At 50.6% G+C, this 18366-nt stretch overlaps 1 protein-coding gene and 1 long non-coding RNA gene across 2 annotated transcripts in view; one reads left to right on the top strand and one right to left on the bottom strand.

Moving 5' to 3' along the window:
* Positions 1-18308, top strand: part of KLF13 (Kruppel like factor 13) — a 44256-nt gene extending 25948 nt beyond the window's left edge. Inside the window, exon 2 of the mRNA XM_040642666.1 lies at positions 17979-18308. Within this exon, the coding sequence (XP_040498600.1) occupies positions 17979-18268 (290 nt within the window). The 3' untranslated portion in view covers positions 18269-18308. The remainder of the gene's footprint in view (positions 1-17978) is intronic.
* On the bottom strand, positions 17197-17992 carry LOC121105511. The gene is made up of 2 exons (XR_005838030.1): positions 17781-17992; positions 17197-17431 (listed from the first exon to the last, which is right to left on the bottom strand). It is a non-coding gene; the product is annotated as an uncharacterized LOC121105511 (long non-coding RNA).
* Positions 18309-18366: the final 58 nt, after the last annotated feature.

The raw sequence follows: 18366 nt of genomic DNA, 5'->3' as shown, positions 1-18366 counted from the left end.
CAGTGCCACACATTTTTAAACGAAAGTCCAGTGTGTCTAGTGCTAGAATAACACTAATTAAATATGGAATAAAGAAAGCCACAGCCTGAAGTCACCCCCAAGGACTCGTTAGACTCGGGGAAGTGGTGCGAGCCACACCCCTTCACGGCAGTGCCTCATTGCAGGCAGAACAATGTACCCGGTGCCGCACAGGTTTTTATCAGAATTGAAAAAAACAGCAACTAAGACAATCCAAAGTGCTACTAGGGTAACGCAGGTAGGCAAGGGAGGAGGCCCGGCTCCCCAGGAAGGTCTTTCCTCTGGTGCAAGGGGCCAGGGAGGAGCAAAACAGGGTTACACCTACACCGCTTGGGTGCCGGCCGCACCCTCACAGTGGCTGATGGGGAGAGCAAAGCAGTTCTGCATGGAAAGGCTTGGCTGCCACAGATGTTATATCTGTCCCATTTTGTAAATTATTTTTAAAAATGTATTAGAGGGGCTCTTGGGTGGCTCAGTTGGTTAAGCATCTGCCTTCGGCTCAGGTCATGATCTCCGGGTTCTGGGATTGAGCCCCGCTTTGGGCTGCCTGCTCAGCAGGGAGTCCGCTTTTCCCTCTCCTCTGCCCCTCTCCTCTGCTCATGCCCTCCCTCCCTCCCTCTCTCTCTCACTTTCTCTCAAATAAATAAATAAAATCTTTAAAAAAATAAAATAAAAATAAAAATGTATTAATGCACCAAGTAACACATGTAGCCTGAGGACCAAATCTTCCTGCAGATTTTATTATGATAAACAGGTGCCAGGCTGTGCCCCTTCCCTCCCATTCCCTCCGCCAGAGGCAGCTGCTCTTGGCTCCTTCAGCTGCCCCTTTTGGGATTTACCATCCTAGCTCTCGCCTGTGTGCTCCTGGGGGTTCTGCTCTGTGTTTCAGCTTTGAACATCATGTATTGACTTCCCGCAGTGGGAGATGAGAAGTGAGCTCCCTGTCACTGCCCCCCTCCCTGCCGCCCCACTAGGTTAGCGGGGTATTTTGCATTAGGTCAGCATTCGGTGTTTACAGATGACCAGGACTAACTGAATGCTAATTGGCAGTGACCCTTGTGTCACACATTTCTTTTCCGTAGAATTAATAGTTGCTCCTTTTGCTTGGTTTTCTCAGTGCTGTTGTCCTTGACTTGTCCCCATGCCCTGGGCCATGTGGCTCTCACTGGTGTGGAGGTCTCCTCTCCAGACCTCTGGCGGCTTCCTGGACTGGCCATCCCTGTTGTCCTGAGACCCCTCCCCCTCTTTCAGGCCCCGTGTCCTAGAACCCACGCCTCTGCCTTCTGGTGAAAGCGTGGGAGGCCGTGTCTTAAAAACTTACGTTTCTGGAAGTGTCTTGCTCCTGGTCCGATTGAGTTGTGGCAGAAGTGCTGGGCTCAAGGCTCTGTGTCCTGCAGCAGGCCCTTTGGTGTGGCCATGAGTGCCCTGGGCTTCTGGGACCCGTTCTTGCACATGCTCTGAATGATGGTCCACTTTGTGTGTTCTCAGGGCTCTTGGGGTTCCTTTCATCTGGAGTTGGAACGGTTGGCTGATCCTTCCATTATCTTTACCTTTTCCCTCCTATCATCCAGTTACTCGTCATTTGCTCTGTTTTCTGTGAGACTTTGTCCATTTTCTCTTCCAACCCTGAAATGATGATTTTAACCTCTGCCACATTCCCGTGCTGCGTCTTTACTTTCAGACTCAGGTTGCCGGATTGCCTTTTTGTAAGGAGCATCCTGTCCTTGCTGCATGGATGCCACGTCTTACCTCTGAGGATGACTGACAGCTCTGGAAGTGTTCTTCTCCCCACGTTGCATGGACTCGGCATCCTCTGGGTCACCTTTATCTGCTTGCTGGTTTGGATCTCTCACCTGACAGGCCTGGTCAGAAGCTCTTGGTTTCTGGGGATACTGCACAAAAGCCAGGGCTCGGTGACTTTCCCCCTGCTGGGGGGTGGGGAGCAGTCTAGGGCCAGGTGGAGAGAGGGCTGGGAGTGGCGGTGTGGAGCAGGTGAGCTCTTCCCCTTGCCCCCGATCGGGAGGCTGCTCTGCCGGCCCTGAGCCATGTCTGGGGTCTCTGGTCCAGAGCCTCTACCTCCCCTGACCCACCCTACAGTAAATTGTTCTTCAGCAGGTAGGGAAAAGATGGGCAGCTGTGACATATCTGCTGCTGCTTTAATGGTCCGGTGCCCTTTCTTTCAGCCTCATGGTACCCGTACTATCAGGGGCTCCTGAGCCTTTGGGAGGTCACATCCTGCAGGGTAACGTGCTTCTTTGCTTTCTCTGCCATCCCTCTAATTTCCAGCTTCCAAATTACTATTGTTTTCTCCTTTCCCTTTCACTTAGTCCTTTTAAATCCCTTTCCTTTCATTTCAGAGGGATCAGGGGATGGGAAGGTGGTGATCTGCTATGTTTATCCAGAGTTCCTGTTTGGCACATGGGCCAGTGCAGGGAGGTCCAGGGAGAGATGAGAGGGGAGATTCCCTTCCCACATAGGCTCCTACCTCTGCATGGGCTGAACTGTCCAGCCCCTAGGCTGCCAGTGTCCTCTTTTGGTTATTATCCAATGATGTGATCTAGGAATTACAGCCAGTGCTACAGTGAGCAATAATCTTGAAGCAACTGAAGGCAGCTCACAAGAAGGCAGTTGCCTGGGGAAAGAAGAAGGTCTAAACCTCAGGTTGGTAGGTTTAGATTTCTTTTTCCCTGGTTATAGGTCCCAGAGTTGGATATCCAGGGCTGGTGTCCAGCTTCAGGATGCCTCCAGACTCCAAGGCTCATGGTCTCTTTCTCTTTCATCATTGTTGGCACATGAGTTAGGCTGTGCTTTCCACCCATGATTGCATGACAGCTGCTGGTCCTGCAACCTTGGAACATTCTCCAGCCAGGAAGAATGGCAGTAGGCACATGGCCATCTTTATCATGATGAGGCTTATCCAGTGACTTACCCTGAACTCACTGGCCACTGTCAGTTCACAAAACCAATCCTAGCTGCAAGGGAGTCGGAAAGGAACCATCTTTACTGGTGCATTGCCACTGTAAACTTAAGTCATTTGTCTGGGGAAAGAAGACAGAGGTGTCACTGTCATGGTCACTTGGCGACTCTTGTGCATTTGTCCTCAAGGTGGGTAAACATTGATTAGAGAAAGGCCCAGCTGGCAAAGGTGACCACTGCATGAGCCAGTGCACCCAAAGCATTTGAGACATCTCAGAAATCACGTGCTTTCTCCAGCAATTACTTTCTCCCCCAACAAGTGAGGCTGTATCAGCCATTTGTCCTAGCTAAGAAGTGCTGAATTACTACTTAGAAACAAGCTACACAGTCACACTGTAGTGATCACAAAATGTGAGTGAAATGGGTTTGAACTATAGTTGTCATGCCTTCTCGGGCTCCTCATGGGTTGTGACAGTTTCTTAGACTTTGCTTGTTTTCCATGACCTTGACAGTTTTGAAGGGTGGTGGCCAGATATTTTGTACATTGTCCCTCAGTTTGCATTTGTCTGATGTTTTTCTCGTGATGACACTGGGTTTATAGGCTTTTGGGAGAAAATACCACAGAGGTGAAGTGCCCTTCTCATCAGGTCATATCAGTGGGAGAACGTTGTTACCACATGATTGCCGCAGATACTTACTGTGTCGCCCAGTTGTCCCAGCATTGGCCAGGAACTCGGCCAGGTCATCTCCGGTGTCCCTTTGACCCATCCCCATCATTTTGGGTTTTTGTGCACTTCCTTACTTTCTGGCATTAATAAGTCAGGTTCATCTTGTACTGCTCCTGCTCTAGTCCTAGAATCATCCATTTCTCTAGGGAGCCCTGATTCCTTTTGCTGGAAAATGGTATTTAGAAACCAAGATCTCGGTGCTGGGTGTGCTCCCTGCTCTTGGGGTGTCACCACTTCTAGCCTCTCCCAGTGGACGGACCCAGGAAACATGTCTGTGTCCAAGCCTATTTACACACACACCCTTAATAATTTCTCTGTCTGGCCCTCTGTGTGCACATTGAGCTGAGCATGCATTCACACAGATATCTCAGATTCTGCAGCAGCCCCTAAGGAAGGGCTCATTCCCTCCTCCCTCTGCTGATCTATAACCTCCCTCTCCAACAGTGAGATGCCAGGTCCTGCCATGCACCGTGCGGTCACCTGTTTGTTCCATCCCAGCACACGTGTGAAGCAGTTTCGTAATTGTTTATCTCGTGGGAAGCTAGAGCAGTGTTCAAGTACCGTTACTTATGTCTGTAGTCTTTCAGCTTCCGGTCAAAACACCATTTTCCCAAGTTACTTAGGTCAGCTGCTTTCACTCCCCCCCTTCCTAGAGGCCACGTCACACGTTTGTAATATGCTTGGAGTCTGTGGTCACAGTCTACATTCCATCCTGGGATCCCCCAGCCTCCTTTACGTGTTCAAAATTTGTGTATGATAAAGACTGTGATGTGCAGTTCCATGGGTTTTAAAGAAACGCAGTCTTGTATCCACCACCCTGGTACCAGGCAGAACAGTTCCATGGCCCTAAAAATTCTCCTTTGAGGTCAGCCACTTCCTGATTCCCCAACTGTGACAACCCCTGATGTGTTTTCCAGACTTACAGTTTTGCCTTTGACAGAAATCATATAAATGAAGTCATACAATATATAGACTTTTGAATCTAGCTTCTCTGACTTTGCAAAATGCATTTAAGATTCAACCATTTTTGTGTTTGTGAATCAGTAGCTCCTTCGTCATCATCATTGAATAGTATTCCATCGTATGGATACACTGCAATTTCTTTATCCACTTACCTGTAGAAAGTGCTTACTTCTTATTTTTGCTCATTATGAATAAATCTGCTCTAAACATTTGCGGGTGGCTCTTCAGTTCACCTGGTAGATGCCTAGGACTGGGGTTGCTGGGTTGTATGGTGAGTCTGTATTTAACTCTACAAGAAACTGCCAAACTGTCTTATCAAATGACTGTGCCACATTCACACCAGCAATGAACAAGAGTTCCAGGTGCTCCAACAGCTTTTAGTATTGTCGGTTTTTTGGAATGTAGCCATTCTCGTAAATGTATGGTGCCACCTCATTGTTTTACTTTACATTTCCTTAATGATGACATTGAGCACCTTTTCACATAGTTGACTGCCATCCATACATCTTGTCTTGGTTGAGTTCAGATCTTTTGCTCATTTTTAAAATCAGATGTTTGCTTCTTGTTGAGATTTAAGAGTTCTTTATATATTCTGAATATGAGCTTCCTTTACTTTTGATCAGCCTCAAACGAAGAACATTTTTATCAAGTAAGTAAACCTAAATCTTTAACTGTGGTCTCCAAACTCATGTCCTTGTCCTTGTTGTTTGAGAAAACCTCTGAAAAGACCAACTGAAATGTCATCCCTAGGTTGTCAGCAGCTGTCAGAGCTGTGTGCAGTAGATCACATAGTCCCAGAACAGGGTTGGTGACAGCGCTCTGGCTCCCAAAGCAGGCGAGTGCTCGCTTTGAGATTGCAAAGGGGGGTCAGGGAGCTTGATGTGAGTCAGTCTTCAGCCCAGGGAAAGTGCTCCTGGGTTCCCTTTGGAGACAGTTAGCTGTGTGACCATCAGAATAGATGGGAAAGAAATGAACGTGTCTGTGCTTTGGGGCACCTCACATGAGTCCACTCATCACATTGGGTCACCTGGTGGACCGTTGCAGTCCCGGATCTGGAAGTGTTTGCGGCTGGGAGCTGATATACCCTCTCTCCATGTCCCTTCAGGAGAGTGTGTGTGCGTACATGTGCATGCGTGCATGCGTGTGTGAAGGGGGTGGGGCGCCTCTAGAGCCCTTGTTTCGGGTGGCTTCTGGCTTCTGGCTGGCAGAAATCATTAGTATTTTATTATTGCTGTTTTAAATGGGACCTCGGGAACGGATATTTTCAAATGTGTTTTGTAACCCTTAGCAAAAGGGGGGGAAACACCTTTGTGAAATTTCTGGCATGTGGTCCTTTGACCTTTCCAGGCACGTGCACCCTTGCATGTCCATTAGTGCTGCTCCCTCTCCAGAGGCCAGAGGTGCTGAGTTCTATGGAAGCAGGCCCAGTTAATGAGCTGGACTTTGGGTGAGCTGTTATTATTTTGTAACAGAGGTTTATAATGTATATATACACAAGTACACACGTTAGATAGATATGTATACATCCAATTTCATGAGAGAACACACTGCACTCTGCAAAAAGCAGCTCTGTTGAAAAGTATAGGAATGCAGGAAGGACAGTCACGCATGAATCCCGTCTTCCGAAGATAATGGCGGTGTTTCCTTCCTGTCCTGACTGTGCATTTCCTGCGTGCCTTGGGACAGTGGAGCTCAGCTGCTCGGTGGTCTGTTTTCTTGGTTGATCTATGCGAATACAACTACTTAGAAGTGGGCCCCTGTCTGTGGCCTATGAGACTTTAGAGAGGGACAGCCAGGCAGCCTCCATGCTGACCCTTCCTTTGTCTGCTTACCCAACACATGAAGCCTGGTTCCAGTGACATTGGGGGTGACACCCAGGAGCACCAAGCCCCCGACACCCCACTAAAGGATTTCCCTGCCCTGGGCAGCTTGTCCCAGCTTTTGCTAGTGTCAGGCTGATGCAGGTAGCCTTGGGTCATAGAGTCCCCTGCAGAGCTGTCACTTGACGAAGGAAGGGGTCACTCTGGGGGACGGTGGGAATTGGAGTGCAGAGTGGCATCTGCTTTTCTTCCTGGCTGATGTCCTCAGGGTCAGCCCCCATAGTGACCTGTTCCAGGCTAGGCATAGGAACAGGGTTGAGCACGAGGCAGGAAGTGAGGAGGAAGGGACCGGCTCAGAGAAATGGTGGACAGGCCCTGTGACAGAGAAAGAGCTGGCCTTTGTGCCCTGAGCCTCAAAGGGCCCTGGAAAAGCAATTCCTTCCTTCAACACAATAATGTGGGTTTCTTCAGGTGGCAACAGGGGCTGATTGTGAGAGCAGCTGAGGGCCATCTCCTCTCTGGCAATGGAACTCAGATTTACAGAGGAGCAGAGCCTCTGGCTTACTCTTCCAGTATCCTGTTCTCTGCAAGTGGTTTTGTGAACAGAGTAGTTTTCCTAGAACACCCCGGGTGTAAATTGCTCCAAGTGGCTGAGGCTGTGGTGGGTCTGGTGACCTGGGCTACTGAAGGAGAGGCCCCAGGAACTCTCCGGGCTCCTCCCCCAAGTGTCTGAAGTAGTTCCTCAGCACTCTTCAGCTGTTCTAGAAAAGGTAGGTCAGTGACTGGCTTTTTTTTTTTTTTTTTTTTTGCATAGGCTCCCTCAAAAACCAAAAGCATTTTAGGACTGTAGAAAAATGACTTACTTGTTTTTATTCTGATTTATTTGCTTTATGAAACCAACTCTGACAAATACATTGTTTTGCTATGTTCTCTTTGAAACCTGGTGACATTTTTTTTTCCCTGAGGGAAGTGGGCTGCTGTAGTACTTGGAGCAGGCCCGGGTGTAGGTGCTGGGTCTGGAGGAAGAGCACGTGCTCCCCAGGGGCCACTTCTTAGCTCCATTATTTTGAGTACTCTGCCTCGGGGTGCTCAGTCCTTCTCAGGCAGGCAGGCAGGGCCTCTTGGAACAGGGCTACCTGGCTCGTCCACACGTTAGGTGCAGCCACATGCCGCGGAAGGTCTGGTGACTGCCTGCCAAGGCCCCCAGCAGGTGGAGTGGCCGTGCTGCTTGACTGGGCTGGCTGTGCTGCTGGGGAGCTCCCCTCCCTGGGAAGCTGGAGGCCACAGGATGCGGAGGGTGGCAACTTGCCGTGTGTGTGTGCGGGGCTTCAGTGCCTTCATCTGTGAGAGGGGCCCTTGGCCTTGACGGTCCCTCTTGTGCTTTCAGCTCCCAGGACACCAGTGGCCGAGGTCAACTTGGGCAGCTTCCCATAGCAGTTCCTATTACACAGTGGGGAGAGGCTGTGAGAATGTCCTCCTCCTAAGAGAAATCTAGACAACTTGGAGGGCCAGCCATTCTGGGTGTGTGGCCTTGGGAGGTCCTTTTGACCTTCCACCTTTAGTCCCCATCTCTGAGATAGGTTTCATCTTGACACCCTTCTCTCCCTCCAGGTAGAGTCACCTGAGCTTGCATACGTCAGAAGTAAAAATTGTGTACCCGTAAAGCTCTGTGCTTGCAGAGAGGTCTGCTGCACAGGGCAACTGTGGTCAGGCTGGGTCCCTGCTGGCAAGGCCCACCCAGGAGGCACAGGGGAGAGGATAGGCATGAGGAAATGAAGGCTGGGGGAGGGGAGAGACACAGGAAGAGGAAGTGGGACAGAATGGTTGCCAAAGGCTCTACAGAGAAGGGCCCCTCCCTTGGTTGCCTAGAGAGCCCTGGGTGTGGGCATGGGGCCTTGGGGTGCAGAGCGGGGTGGCTAGTCCTGCACACTGGCTGATGGCAGCAGGAAGGGACCCGTTTGTTCTGCTCTGTGCCCTCTCCCAGGGGCTCTTGCTGACCTTGAAGAGCTTTGTTTCTTTGAGGAGGGGGTGGTGTGGGCAGCCTCAGGTTGGCCAAAGACTTGTCTATGTTTAGGAGCATTTTGGCTTCTCCGTGAGTCCCTTCAGACCTCCCTGTGTGGCCGCCAATGACTTGGTGCCACCCCAGACATCACAGCCCAGCACAGCCTGCCAGAGGCTCTTCTGCTCTGTGGCGGCTTCCCCCACCCCCACACGCCTGGCCCTCTGTCTTGCCTCCTTCCCTTCCTTCCTTTTCCTTTCTTTTGGTCCAAGAAAAAAAACCTTTCCCAGAAGCCTGCATTGGTTCCCTAGTTCCCACCTCCTCACTAGTTCCTTGCAGAGGGGACCGGGGGACCGGTTCTCCTGCCTTGAACTTGTGGCCTGTGTCCTGACACGTGGACGAACTCACCTGGCAGTAGCTCGCCCATCTGCCGAGGCTGGTTCTCAAGGGTCCCGTCCTGTGAGGATGGACCCGGCGACGTTTATGACAGGCGTGTGGTATTTAGAAGCTTGAAGGGGCCTCTGACATACGCAATTACAGATCTGGGTCTGCTGCTGCCTGACTTCTTCTCCCTTGCCTTTTAAGTCAGACTGGGTCTGTCAAACCATGTATCAGGGAGCACCCTCCAACAAAACCATTTGCGGCGTGACACTGGGACCTGAGCCCCGGAAGTCCTGCCCCAGGAACACCTTCCAGAGAGGTAGATTGGACCTCATTGCAATTTTTGATTTTCTTCTACTCCAAGGAGCTCCCCTGCCCCCTCCCCTGTTCTGAGAAGAATCTATTTTAAGGGGAGCTCTCAGGATCCTCTGAGGCTGAGGAATGTGCTGAAGGGGTATGAGAGGCCACAGGTGGTGTGAATGGGCCTGGCTAGGAAGGCACGGAATATTGTTCCTTTGACTCCTGTTTTAAAATTTGCATTCTTGGTGGCTAGCATTTCCTAGTTTGCTATGGATTCTTGTTTTTTAATTGTTTGACTAGGTAAATACATTTTTGTGTTTTGAAATCCAAGAGGTTGAAGCAGTTTTCAAGGAAAATTCCCAGCCCCCCCCCCCATCCTCCCAGCTCTCTGTCCCCAGGTAATCTCTGTCGTGACTTTCTTAGGTATCCTCCCAGAGGATCTTTCTGCACGTACATGCAAATGCACCCATGTACACTCACCATTTATCCTATCCCATGCATTCTGCTCTGAACCTTGCTTTCCTCCCTCAACAGTACCACTTTAGAGATCTCCCCTGGTCACTTCAGAAGGAACCCAGTCCATTTCTTACAGTATTCTGTGATGTGGCTGTTCCATAATTGATTTCATGGGCCCCTGTGGAAGGGCATGAGTTTTTCTGAGGCTTTTGCTGCATTGAATAATCAGGCACCTGTCACATTTTGTAGGTGTGCAGGTATGTCTATAGAATAGGTTCCCAAAAGTTGTTTTGTGGGGGCAAAGTTTGCACACATCTGTCATTGTGATCAGTATCACCAAGTCGCCCTCCATAGAGGTTGGGGCAGTTTGTACTTCCCCTGGCAAACGGCGAGGCTACATGTCCTGCCCCCTTGCCGCCCGACAGGTACAAAGTAGGATTTCTGTGGGGTTTAGTTTGCATTTGCTTCCTGATGGGTGAGGCTGAGCATCTTCTCTGATGTTGGAGAGTCCTTTGCTTTCTTTTTATCTACCGTCTTATAGCCTTTGCCCATATTTCTATGGGGTGTTGGTTTTTCCTTTTCTATACCCTTTTTCTGTATTGGAGAGTAGGCCTTTGTGATATGAGCTGCAAATATTTTTTTTCCCGTCAGGTTGGCATTTATCTTCTGCCTTTGCTTCTGCCGGCTTTGTCCTTAGAGAAGTATTTTATACTTTTGTAGTCACATTTATCAATCTTTTCATTTATGGCTACTGGACTTTGATTCATAGAAGGAACTTCTATCCTAGCACGGTCCTTACTTTCTTGCCAGATGCTGCTTAGTTGTCCTTACACATTTTTTGGCCCCTCTCCCCTCCACCCATCTGAGATGTTAATTTATGCTAAACATGTTTCCCACTGTTTTGGGGTCTAGTTCTGGCATTTCTGCTCCTCTCCACTGGCCAGTTAATAGCTTGTGTGGCAATATGTTGAATATCTGGTGGTCTAGTACCCCCACATCGTTCTTTTTCAGTTTTCCTTGCTGTTTCTGTTTGTTTTTCTGTATGAATTTTAGGGTCAAGTTATCCATTCCAAAACAAAGCAAAGCAACACCAAAAATGCCTACCTTAAAAATACACTTGCATCCATTGTAGAAATGTAGATTTTGTTTTAACTGTGCCCCAGGGCTGTGTGTAGCAGTCTCCTGCCAGCTCTGGGGGTAAGGCAGCGTGTGATCAGCAACCCTTGCGCACCCATAACAGCAGCATGAGACCAGAGTGCCTTGGGATGGGGGCAGTCCCAGCAAAGATGAATACTCACTGGTGTGGAGCTTAAACGTGCAACCAGTGGTTCCCACCATGGTCATTTGCCAGTGGCTTGCTATGAGAGCCCCCCTCAAGGGGCTCAGGAGCCCAGGAGCAACCCCCTCCCCAACTGGTGATAACAGTGTTGCTCATGTGAGCATGTGTGTGCTCCTGCTCACTCTCACAGTAACTATGAAAAGAAACAGGTAAGATGACAGCCCCTGGAGCTGTCAACAAATGAGTAGGGGTGTAGTGGGGCATGACTACTGTAGAGGGTGCTTCCATGCAGGAAGCACCTCTCAGGCTATAGGCAGAGTCCCAGGGCAAGAGGGGTCCCCGCTGAGTGGCAGCTCTCCCTCCTGCTGGGCCTCACCTCCCTCACTTGTACCATGGTGGGTAAGGGCTTCCAGCTGGGGCGGCCTAGGAGACAGGCGTCTGCATGTCAGCTCCATGTGGGTCTATAAACCATGGGCATTTTCAGTGATCAGTGGAGTAGTCAGTGGCCTCCTAATGAAAGGAAAGTCTGCTTTCCACCACAGGGGACAGGCCTTTCTGCTGACCCCGAGGCTGCCCATGGGCCTGGGTTTCCTTGGAGGCTGGCAGCTGATTGGCTCCAGTGCTTGGCCGTCTGCCAAGCTGCCTGGGAGTGGGAGGGTGAGCAGGAGGGATTCCCTGGAGTGAAAAGCATGGCGGTGTTGAGGCGGGAAGCTGGAAGTGGCCCCGTGCCAGCGGCCACCGATCACAGCTAGCTGTTGATGACTGACAGCCCACTTGCTGGCGGTGAACAGCCAGGACCTGCGCCCTGGGGCCTGGGAGCCCGGGAGAAGCTGCCTCCGTGTCTGTGAAAGCCTCTCCCTGTGCCTCCCTCTGACTCTCCGACCAGCCCTGCCCTTCATCATCACTCCCTAGACACACCCATGTGGGTTCCTTGTGCTCACTGAGGTCTGGTCATGTGATCTTAGGCGCTCCTGTTAAGTCGATGGCTCCATCTGCCCTTCTCTCTGGGGGCCCTCTGTTCAGAGTTGTATCCCTCCCCTTCTTTGTTCCACAGAGGGGAGCTCAGCTAGGCTTCCCAGAGCCCTGGCTGGTAGGGCCAGCAAGAGGCCGAGGGGGCCAATGGGGGGGGGGCACTTACTGCCCACAGGGAGAAAAGGCTTTAGTCTACAGACATTATTCCGGCCCCGGCTCTGTGTGAAGCACTGGGAGACAATGCCAAAGATCCCCAGGACTGCCCAAGAGGCCCCACAGATACAAAAGAACTGCCGTGTGCAGGTACTGTTGGAGCCAGGAGGGACCCACTCACCTGTAGGAGCTGGCAGTCTGGCCAGAACTGGTTGGAGCAATTGAGATAATTGGGAGCATGCCCTTTGGACGGGGGTCAGAGCCGGAGGGAGTCTCACTGTGGCCAGAGCCTGAGCTCGGGGCAGGAACGGGATCATGCACACTTCCCAAGCTGCACCTGCAGGCTGCCTGGAAGGGGGCAGGGGGCAGGGGGCAGGGCCCAGGGCTGCGTGCCCAGTCAGGGGCTCCGGCAGGAGGAAAGCCCCTGTGCTCCCAGTCTAGCCTCTTGCGGCTTCTGGGAGGAACAAGCTGTCCCAGCCCAGGCCTGTGGCTTGGGCAAGAGGAGCATGTGGGACACAGTGTTCCCTGATAAGATGAGGCAATCGCTCTCACAGCCTCACTGCAGCGCCAGGGAACATTTATGTAACCCCCGCCCTGCGCCCCATGAGCCCTTGGCCTTGGCGCCCCCCGCCGCCCAGCTGCCCCCCCTTACTATACACCAGCAGCACCCCGCCCTGTATAGACCAGTTATCCCCTGTCCCGCAGTCCTGGCCCTTGCAGCCTGGCACCCTCAGGCCCCTCCACCCTGAGCGTGGCCTGGCGCCTTCCCCAGCCCCAGGGTCCTCCAGCCCCCCACAGTGACCCCAGCCTTCCCCCAGCTTCCCTCACTCCCTCCCTGTGCACCCTGTACCCCACAAAACCTGACCTCTACCCCCTTCCTCTTACTCTGCCTCCCCCTCCCGAGGCCCTCTCACCATTCAGTCCCACGGCCCAAATCCTGGCCCCCTGCAGCCCTCCCTTCTTTGGAAAGTGAGGGCAGGGGTCCTGGAGTGAGCCCTTGCCAGGCTTAGGCTTCAGGCAGAATGCTGCAGGAGCTCTGAGCTCCCTTCAGGGTTCTGGAATCCTCGATTAGGTTTCCTGTCCTGCGAAGGCCAGTGTCACTTCTGAGCTAGACTGCGCACTCTGCTTATGATGGCCCTGTGGTACTGTTGCTGTCTCCCCGTCTCATGCCCAAGAGGAAGCAGATGCAGAATTTGAGCCCAGCAGGAGGAAAGCTAGGGTTCACTTAGTACAGAGGGCCAACTCCCTGTAGGGCCTGGACCTGCTGGGCCCCCACTCCAGTCTGAGTATACTCCCTATATACTCACTCAGCCCAGTCATACCACCTTGGGGTCAATCTCTAGCAGAGCAGTTTTCAAAGGGAGGCCCAGGGATACCTGTAGGCACCTGAGACCCTTCTAGGAGTCCACGTGGCCAAAACTATTTTCAAAATAATTACATTATTTGTCCTTTATTCTCTCAAAAGAATACAATGGAATATTCCAAAAGCTAAATGATGTGTGATGATGTCATCCCTCTCTCAGCTACTGGAATGTGTGCTTGAGTTTGATTTTTTTTTGTTTTAATTTCTAATATGAACAATATCAATAATTATAACCCACATAAACAGACACTCTTTGGGTGTCTCTCTGCAAGTATGAGAAACACCGTTGTGGGTGACTCTGTCCCCCTCTACAGGCTGCCTTTCCCCCACCTGTTCTCGATTCTCCTGGCTGTTCCTCATTAGTCTCCTGGGTCCTGCTTGAGTGTCACCAGCCCAGCCAGACCCTGGTGCTGCTCCTTACCAGCATGAATCATAACTTTTGAGTGTTTTATTCATCTGTTTGTGGGCCAGTTTGTTGCCATCTGCCCTCCTGGAATGGGCTGACAGAGGTAAAAAGGATGGAACAGGGAGGACCCTGTCTGCATCAGGACTCTGTCCCCAGAGCCAGATCTCGGGTCTGTGTTCAATAAAAGTGCCGAGCTGCTGGTGCCCAGACAGACCAAGAACCGTGTGCTGGCCTAGGGGTGATGCTGCGCTTTCCCTACCTTCTGCTACCCCAGGCCACCTGGTACCAGCATCCCATCATGTTGGATGCTTCAGTTCTCTGTGGCCCTGACATCACTGTAGCCCGTCTATAATTATACCTGCCTCACATGCCTCCCAGAGCTGCAAGCATAAGGACCCTGGAAAGGACAACCCCCCAGTGAGGGCCCAGGGCTTCTTCAGGGTGAGCCTGAATTTGGGTTGGTCCTCCCCTACTCCCACCACAGGCCTAAATTTGAGAAGACACAGGTGACAAAAATAATGGATAAGAGCAAAAATAATAGCTTAACATTTCAAGGTAAGCATTTGGCATGTGCCAGGCACAGTGCCTCAATCTGGTTGTGTGTGACCTCGTGGAATCACCATGTGTACCCCACTATGAGGATGGGGTAGTATAGTCATTTCCTGTGGCTACCATAACAGATTACCATAAACTGGGTGGCTTAAAAGAACAGAAATGCACTTTCTCACTGTTTTAAAGGGCAGAAGGCTAAGATCAAGGTGTTGGCAGCTCACTCCCCTGGTCACCTCTATTCCTTCTGAAGGCTCTGCTGGCAGGGGGTGGGGGAATCCATTTTATGCTTCTCTCCTAGCTTCTGGGGGGTGCCCTACAATGCTTGGTGTTCCTTGGCTTGTAGATGCATCACTCCAGTCTCTTCTTCTGTCATCGCTTGGCCTTCTCTTCTATGTCCTTTCCCCTTCTCTTCTTTTCTAAGGACACTTGTGATCTCATTTCAAGGTCCTTACCTTAATTATATCTACAAAGATCCTTTTTCCAAATACGGAAAGGGATTCGAGGAGTCCTTGGTTCAAAGGATTAGGGCCTGGACATCTTTTTTGGGGGGGGGCACTCTTTACCCCACCAGAGAGGCGCTTATCTGAGGTCATACCATCAATACACTGTGAAGACAGTGTCACAATTGGCACACCAAGCTCTCAGCACCCAGTCACACAGAAATGAAACCATTGTACTTAATGCTGGACCTTTCCAAACATTTAATGACCAATATGCATTGTGAAGTTCCTAGACTTAGCATGCAACATTTCTCAAACTGTTTTGTTGACAAGATTTTCCCCCCAGAACCGATTAACAATATATTCAGTTCTAAAAAGACATGTAATGCAGAAGAGCTTACAATGACAACAACAACAACAAAAATCCTGTTCCCAGTGCAGCCTCACTCCCCAGAGACCAACACTGCTCTGATTTTAGTTGTCTTGGTGGTTGCTGACATAAATAAACCAACTGATTTTTTTTTTTACTGTTCTATGATGTATCAGATTTAGATATGATCTATTATCTCCCTGCCATGAAAATTAAGGATTTACCTCATTCCTACCCCTCCACTCACCTCCTCCTGAATTGATGGATATGTTATTATTTTAATTTTTTGTTGCTTATCCTTATAACTGTAACCTCATTTAGACATTTCCTTTGTGCATGTGTGTGTTTCTAAATTTCTTGTAAATCCACATTCTCTATTGGGGATATGAGTCAGTTGTATGGACTTTGTCTATAACATTGATTCTAAACACTGACAACTAACTGGTGCTAGGGTTCACATGACCATGACTGTGAAAAGATTACTTCCATATGCCAGGGCCTGTACAAGGATTTCATTCCCTCCTACTGCCTCATGGGGTTGTTGTGAAAGATAAATAGTATAACATACAAAAAGTCCCTAGACCAGTGTTTGGCTCTGAGCTCTTCTGTGATTGCTCATAGTCTTGTAGCATTTTAGTTTGCTTCAAATTTAGATCCCAGTTTTCTTGCATGTCTTCTATTTTTCCTGGAGTTTCTAATTGCCTCTCTTTTTTTCTTTTAACCAAAGAATAGTATGTGCCTTCACTGTGTTCTAAAGTTTATTCAGCCTCTTGATCAAATTCTCTGATGCATGGAACTCATTTTCTTCTTGGAGCTATCCCCCTGTGAATCCTGCCTTAGTGGTCCCCAGGTCTCTACCTCACTCTCCTGAATGCCCCTTCATTTTTCACTCACTTCTCTGGCTTCTCGGGGTTTTTTTCCCCTCATTTTTGCTGGAGTTTGTGAGGTAAACTTGGAAGAGCCTATTTCTTTGTCATCTAGAATCCAATGTGATTATGAGAAGTCTAGTGTATGTCCCAGCCTTATTCCCTTATGGATAACTTGGTGTTTGTTTCTCACCTCTTTCTAATAAGTTTTGTGGTCTTTTTTTACTCAGTGTTCTGACATTGCAGAGTTTCTTATAGCAGGAGCGTTTACTTGCAACCCTGCCCACATCTGTGCTAGCTAGTCTTATTTGATTCTGACAGATACCGTTTTCTTGTTTCTTTGGTAGTTTGCTCTCCTCCCCTTTTATCTGTTAACAAACAAATTAGTTAAATATTGCACCCCCAGGATTGATTACCTGTAACTCTGAACTATCATTTGTAACTGTTAGAAAGGTTTGGGAAATGATGGTTTGCTCTCCTGCTTGATTTAGAATCCCATCCCCCCAACAGATACCCTTTCCCCCTCCAAAAAACCCCATAAAATCAATAAGAACATATACAACACATAGCTCTTAGTTTCAGCATTACCAGGAGAAAGAGAACACAGCAGCATTCACATATTTCTAGAGCCTTTTTTGATGTTGTTCCATTTTTCTGGGATATTTCCTTGAGTTTATTTCCAGCTTTTCTGTGGAATTTTTGGGCAACAATACTCTCAATTTCTAAACACTGTTTTTTGTTCTCTGAACTTCCTTTTGATGGTATCGTGTTTGCTTTATGCATGAATTTTATCTGAAATTTCTCTCAGAATACTAATTAGAATTTTTAGGTTGACATTCTCTTCTGTCTCCTGGCTTCACTCTTTTTCCTCTGGAGTAAGCTTTGTTTTGTTGCTCTTGGACTTTTGCCTTTCATGCTGCTGGTTTTCCTTGGCCATCTGGCCATCCTTGGGTGTTTGTTTATATTTAAGGTTGATGGGCTCATTTGGGGTGGGTGGTGTGGATTTCCTCCTCCAGGCACAGGTGGGCCAGCTTCAAGGATGGCTATTGGCTTTAGGGCCAGAGTCAGGGAGGGAGGGGAAGGTAAAGGGTTGGAAGGGAGGCTGTGTGGCCACCCCAGGTGCCTGCCATAAGGGCTGCGTTCTGGGGTGCCAGGAGCTCCTGCTGGTTCTCTCTAAGCAGCTGATGTCTTTTTTTTTTTTTTTTTTGTGTGTGTGTGTGTGTGTGTGTGGTTCAGAGTTTGCCTGGGTAAATGCTGACCTGTTCCTTGCTCTGAGCAAGGAATAGGAGGGAGGGAGGGGGTGAGGTCCTGACTGCAGCCTGCATTTGTCACCTCCCTCTCATGGAGTGTTTTGAGTAGCCACCCTTGTCACTCTCCGTGCTTGAGTCTGCAAGAGCCTGTTGGAGTCTCCTGTTTGCTGGCTGTTGCCTTTTGGCCACATTGGAACTTCTGTAAGAGAAGGGGCAACAAGAGAAGGAAATTACCTGGTCTGGGCTCCTCATGTTATAGATGATGAAACTGAGGAGGGTGTCAGGAGGGTGGTAGGGCACTTGCATTCGGGAGTTGTCTTTTGGCCCTGCGAGGTGTAGGGCTCTGAGGTGTGGCTCCCCTAGGGCCGGTGTGGGGCAGCTGGACTTGCGCAGGCCTGCCAGTCCTTCCTGGCCCTAGCCCCTTTACTCCTGGTTCCCAATCTTTGATCCTGAAGATGGGCCTGAGCTCCCCACAGGCCAGGGCCAGGGGGCCTGCACAGGCTGGTGGGTGCCATCACCAGGGGCCCTAGGCCCTGCAGCCACATTACCTGAGATGCTGCCATCTCATCCTGGGAGATGTCTGCTGCCTTCCTTGGGTACCAGCAGGTGGGCACTGGCAGGGCACACCTTTGCCCTGATGGGTTTGTCATAGAGGCGGGCGGGGAGGCAGCTAGGGGTGGGGAGGAGCGGGCTGCGTGGAGGGCAGGGCCAGGAGCGGGACTGACGCTCTGCCCTGTCGCCCGCAGGTGAGAGACCCTTCGCCTGCAGCTGGCAGGACTGCAACAAGAAGTTCGCGCGCTCCGACGAGCTGGCCCGGCACTACCGCACGCACACGGGCGAGAAGAAGTTCAGCTGCCCCATCTGCGAAAAGCGCTTCATGCGCAGCGACCACCTGACGAAGCACGCGCGCCGCCACGCCAACTTCCACCCGGGCATGCTGCAGCGGCGCAGCGGGGGCTCGCGGACCGGCTCCCTCAGCGACTACAGCCGCTCGGACGCCAGCAGCCCCACCATCAGCCCGGCCAGCTCGCCCTGAGCCCGGTGCTGCCCGCCCGCAGCAGCACAGCCCCGCCCGCCCCTCCGCGGGCGCCCCGCCCCAACCCAACCCGCCCCGCCCCGCCCCGCCCCGCCCCG

The sequence above is a fragment of the Ursus maritimus genome, unplaced genomic scaffold (genome assembly GCF_017311325.1).
Source record: "Ursus maritimus isolate PB19 unplaced genomic scaffold, ASM1731132v1 scaffold_27, whole genome shotgun sequence".
Lineage (NCBI taxonomy): Eukaryota > Metazoa > Chordata > Mammalia > Carnivora > Ursidae > Ursus > Ursus maritimus.
This window is presented reverse-complemented; position numbering and strand designations above follow the sequence as displayed.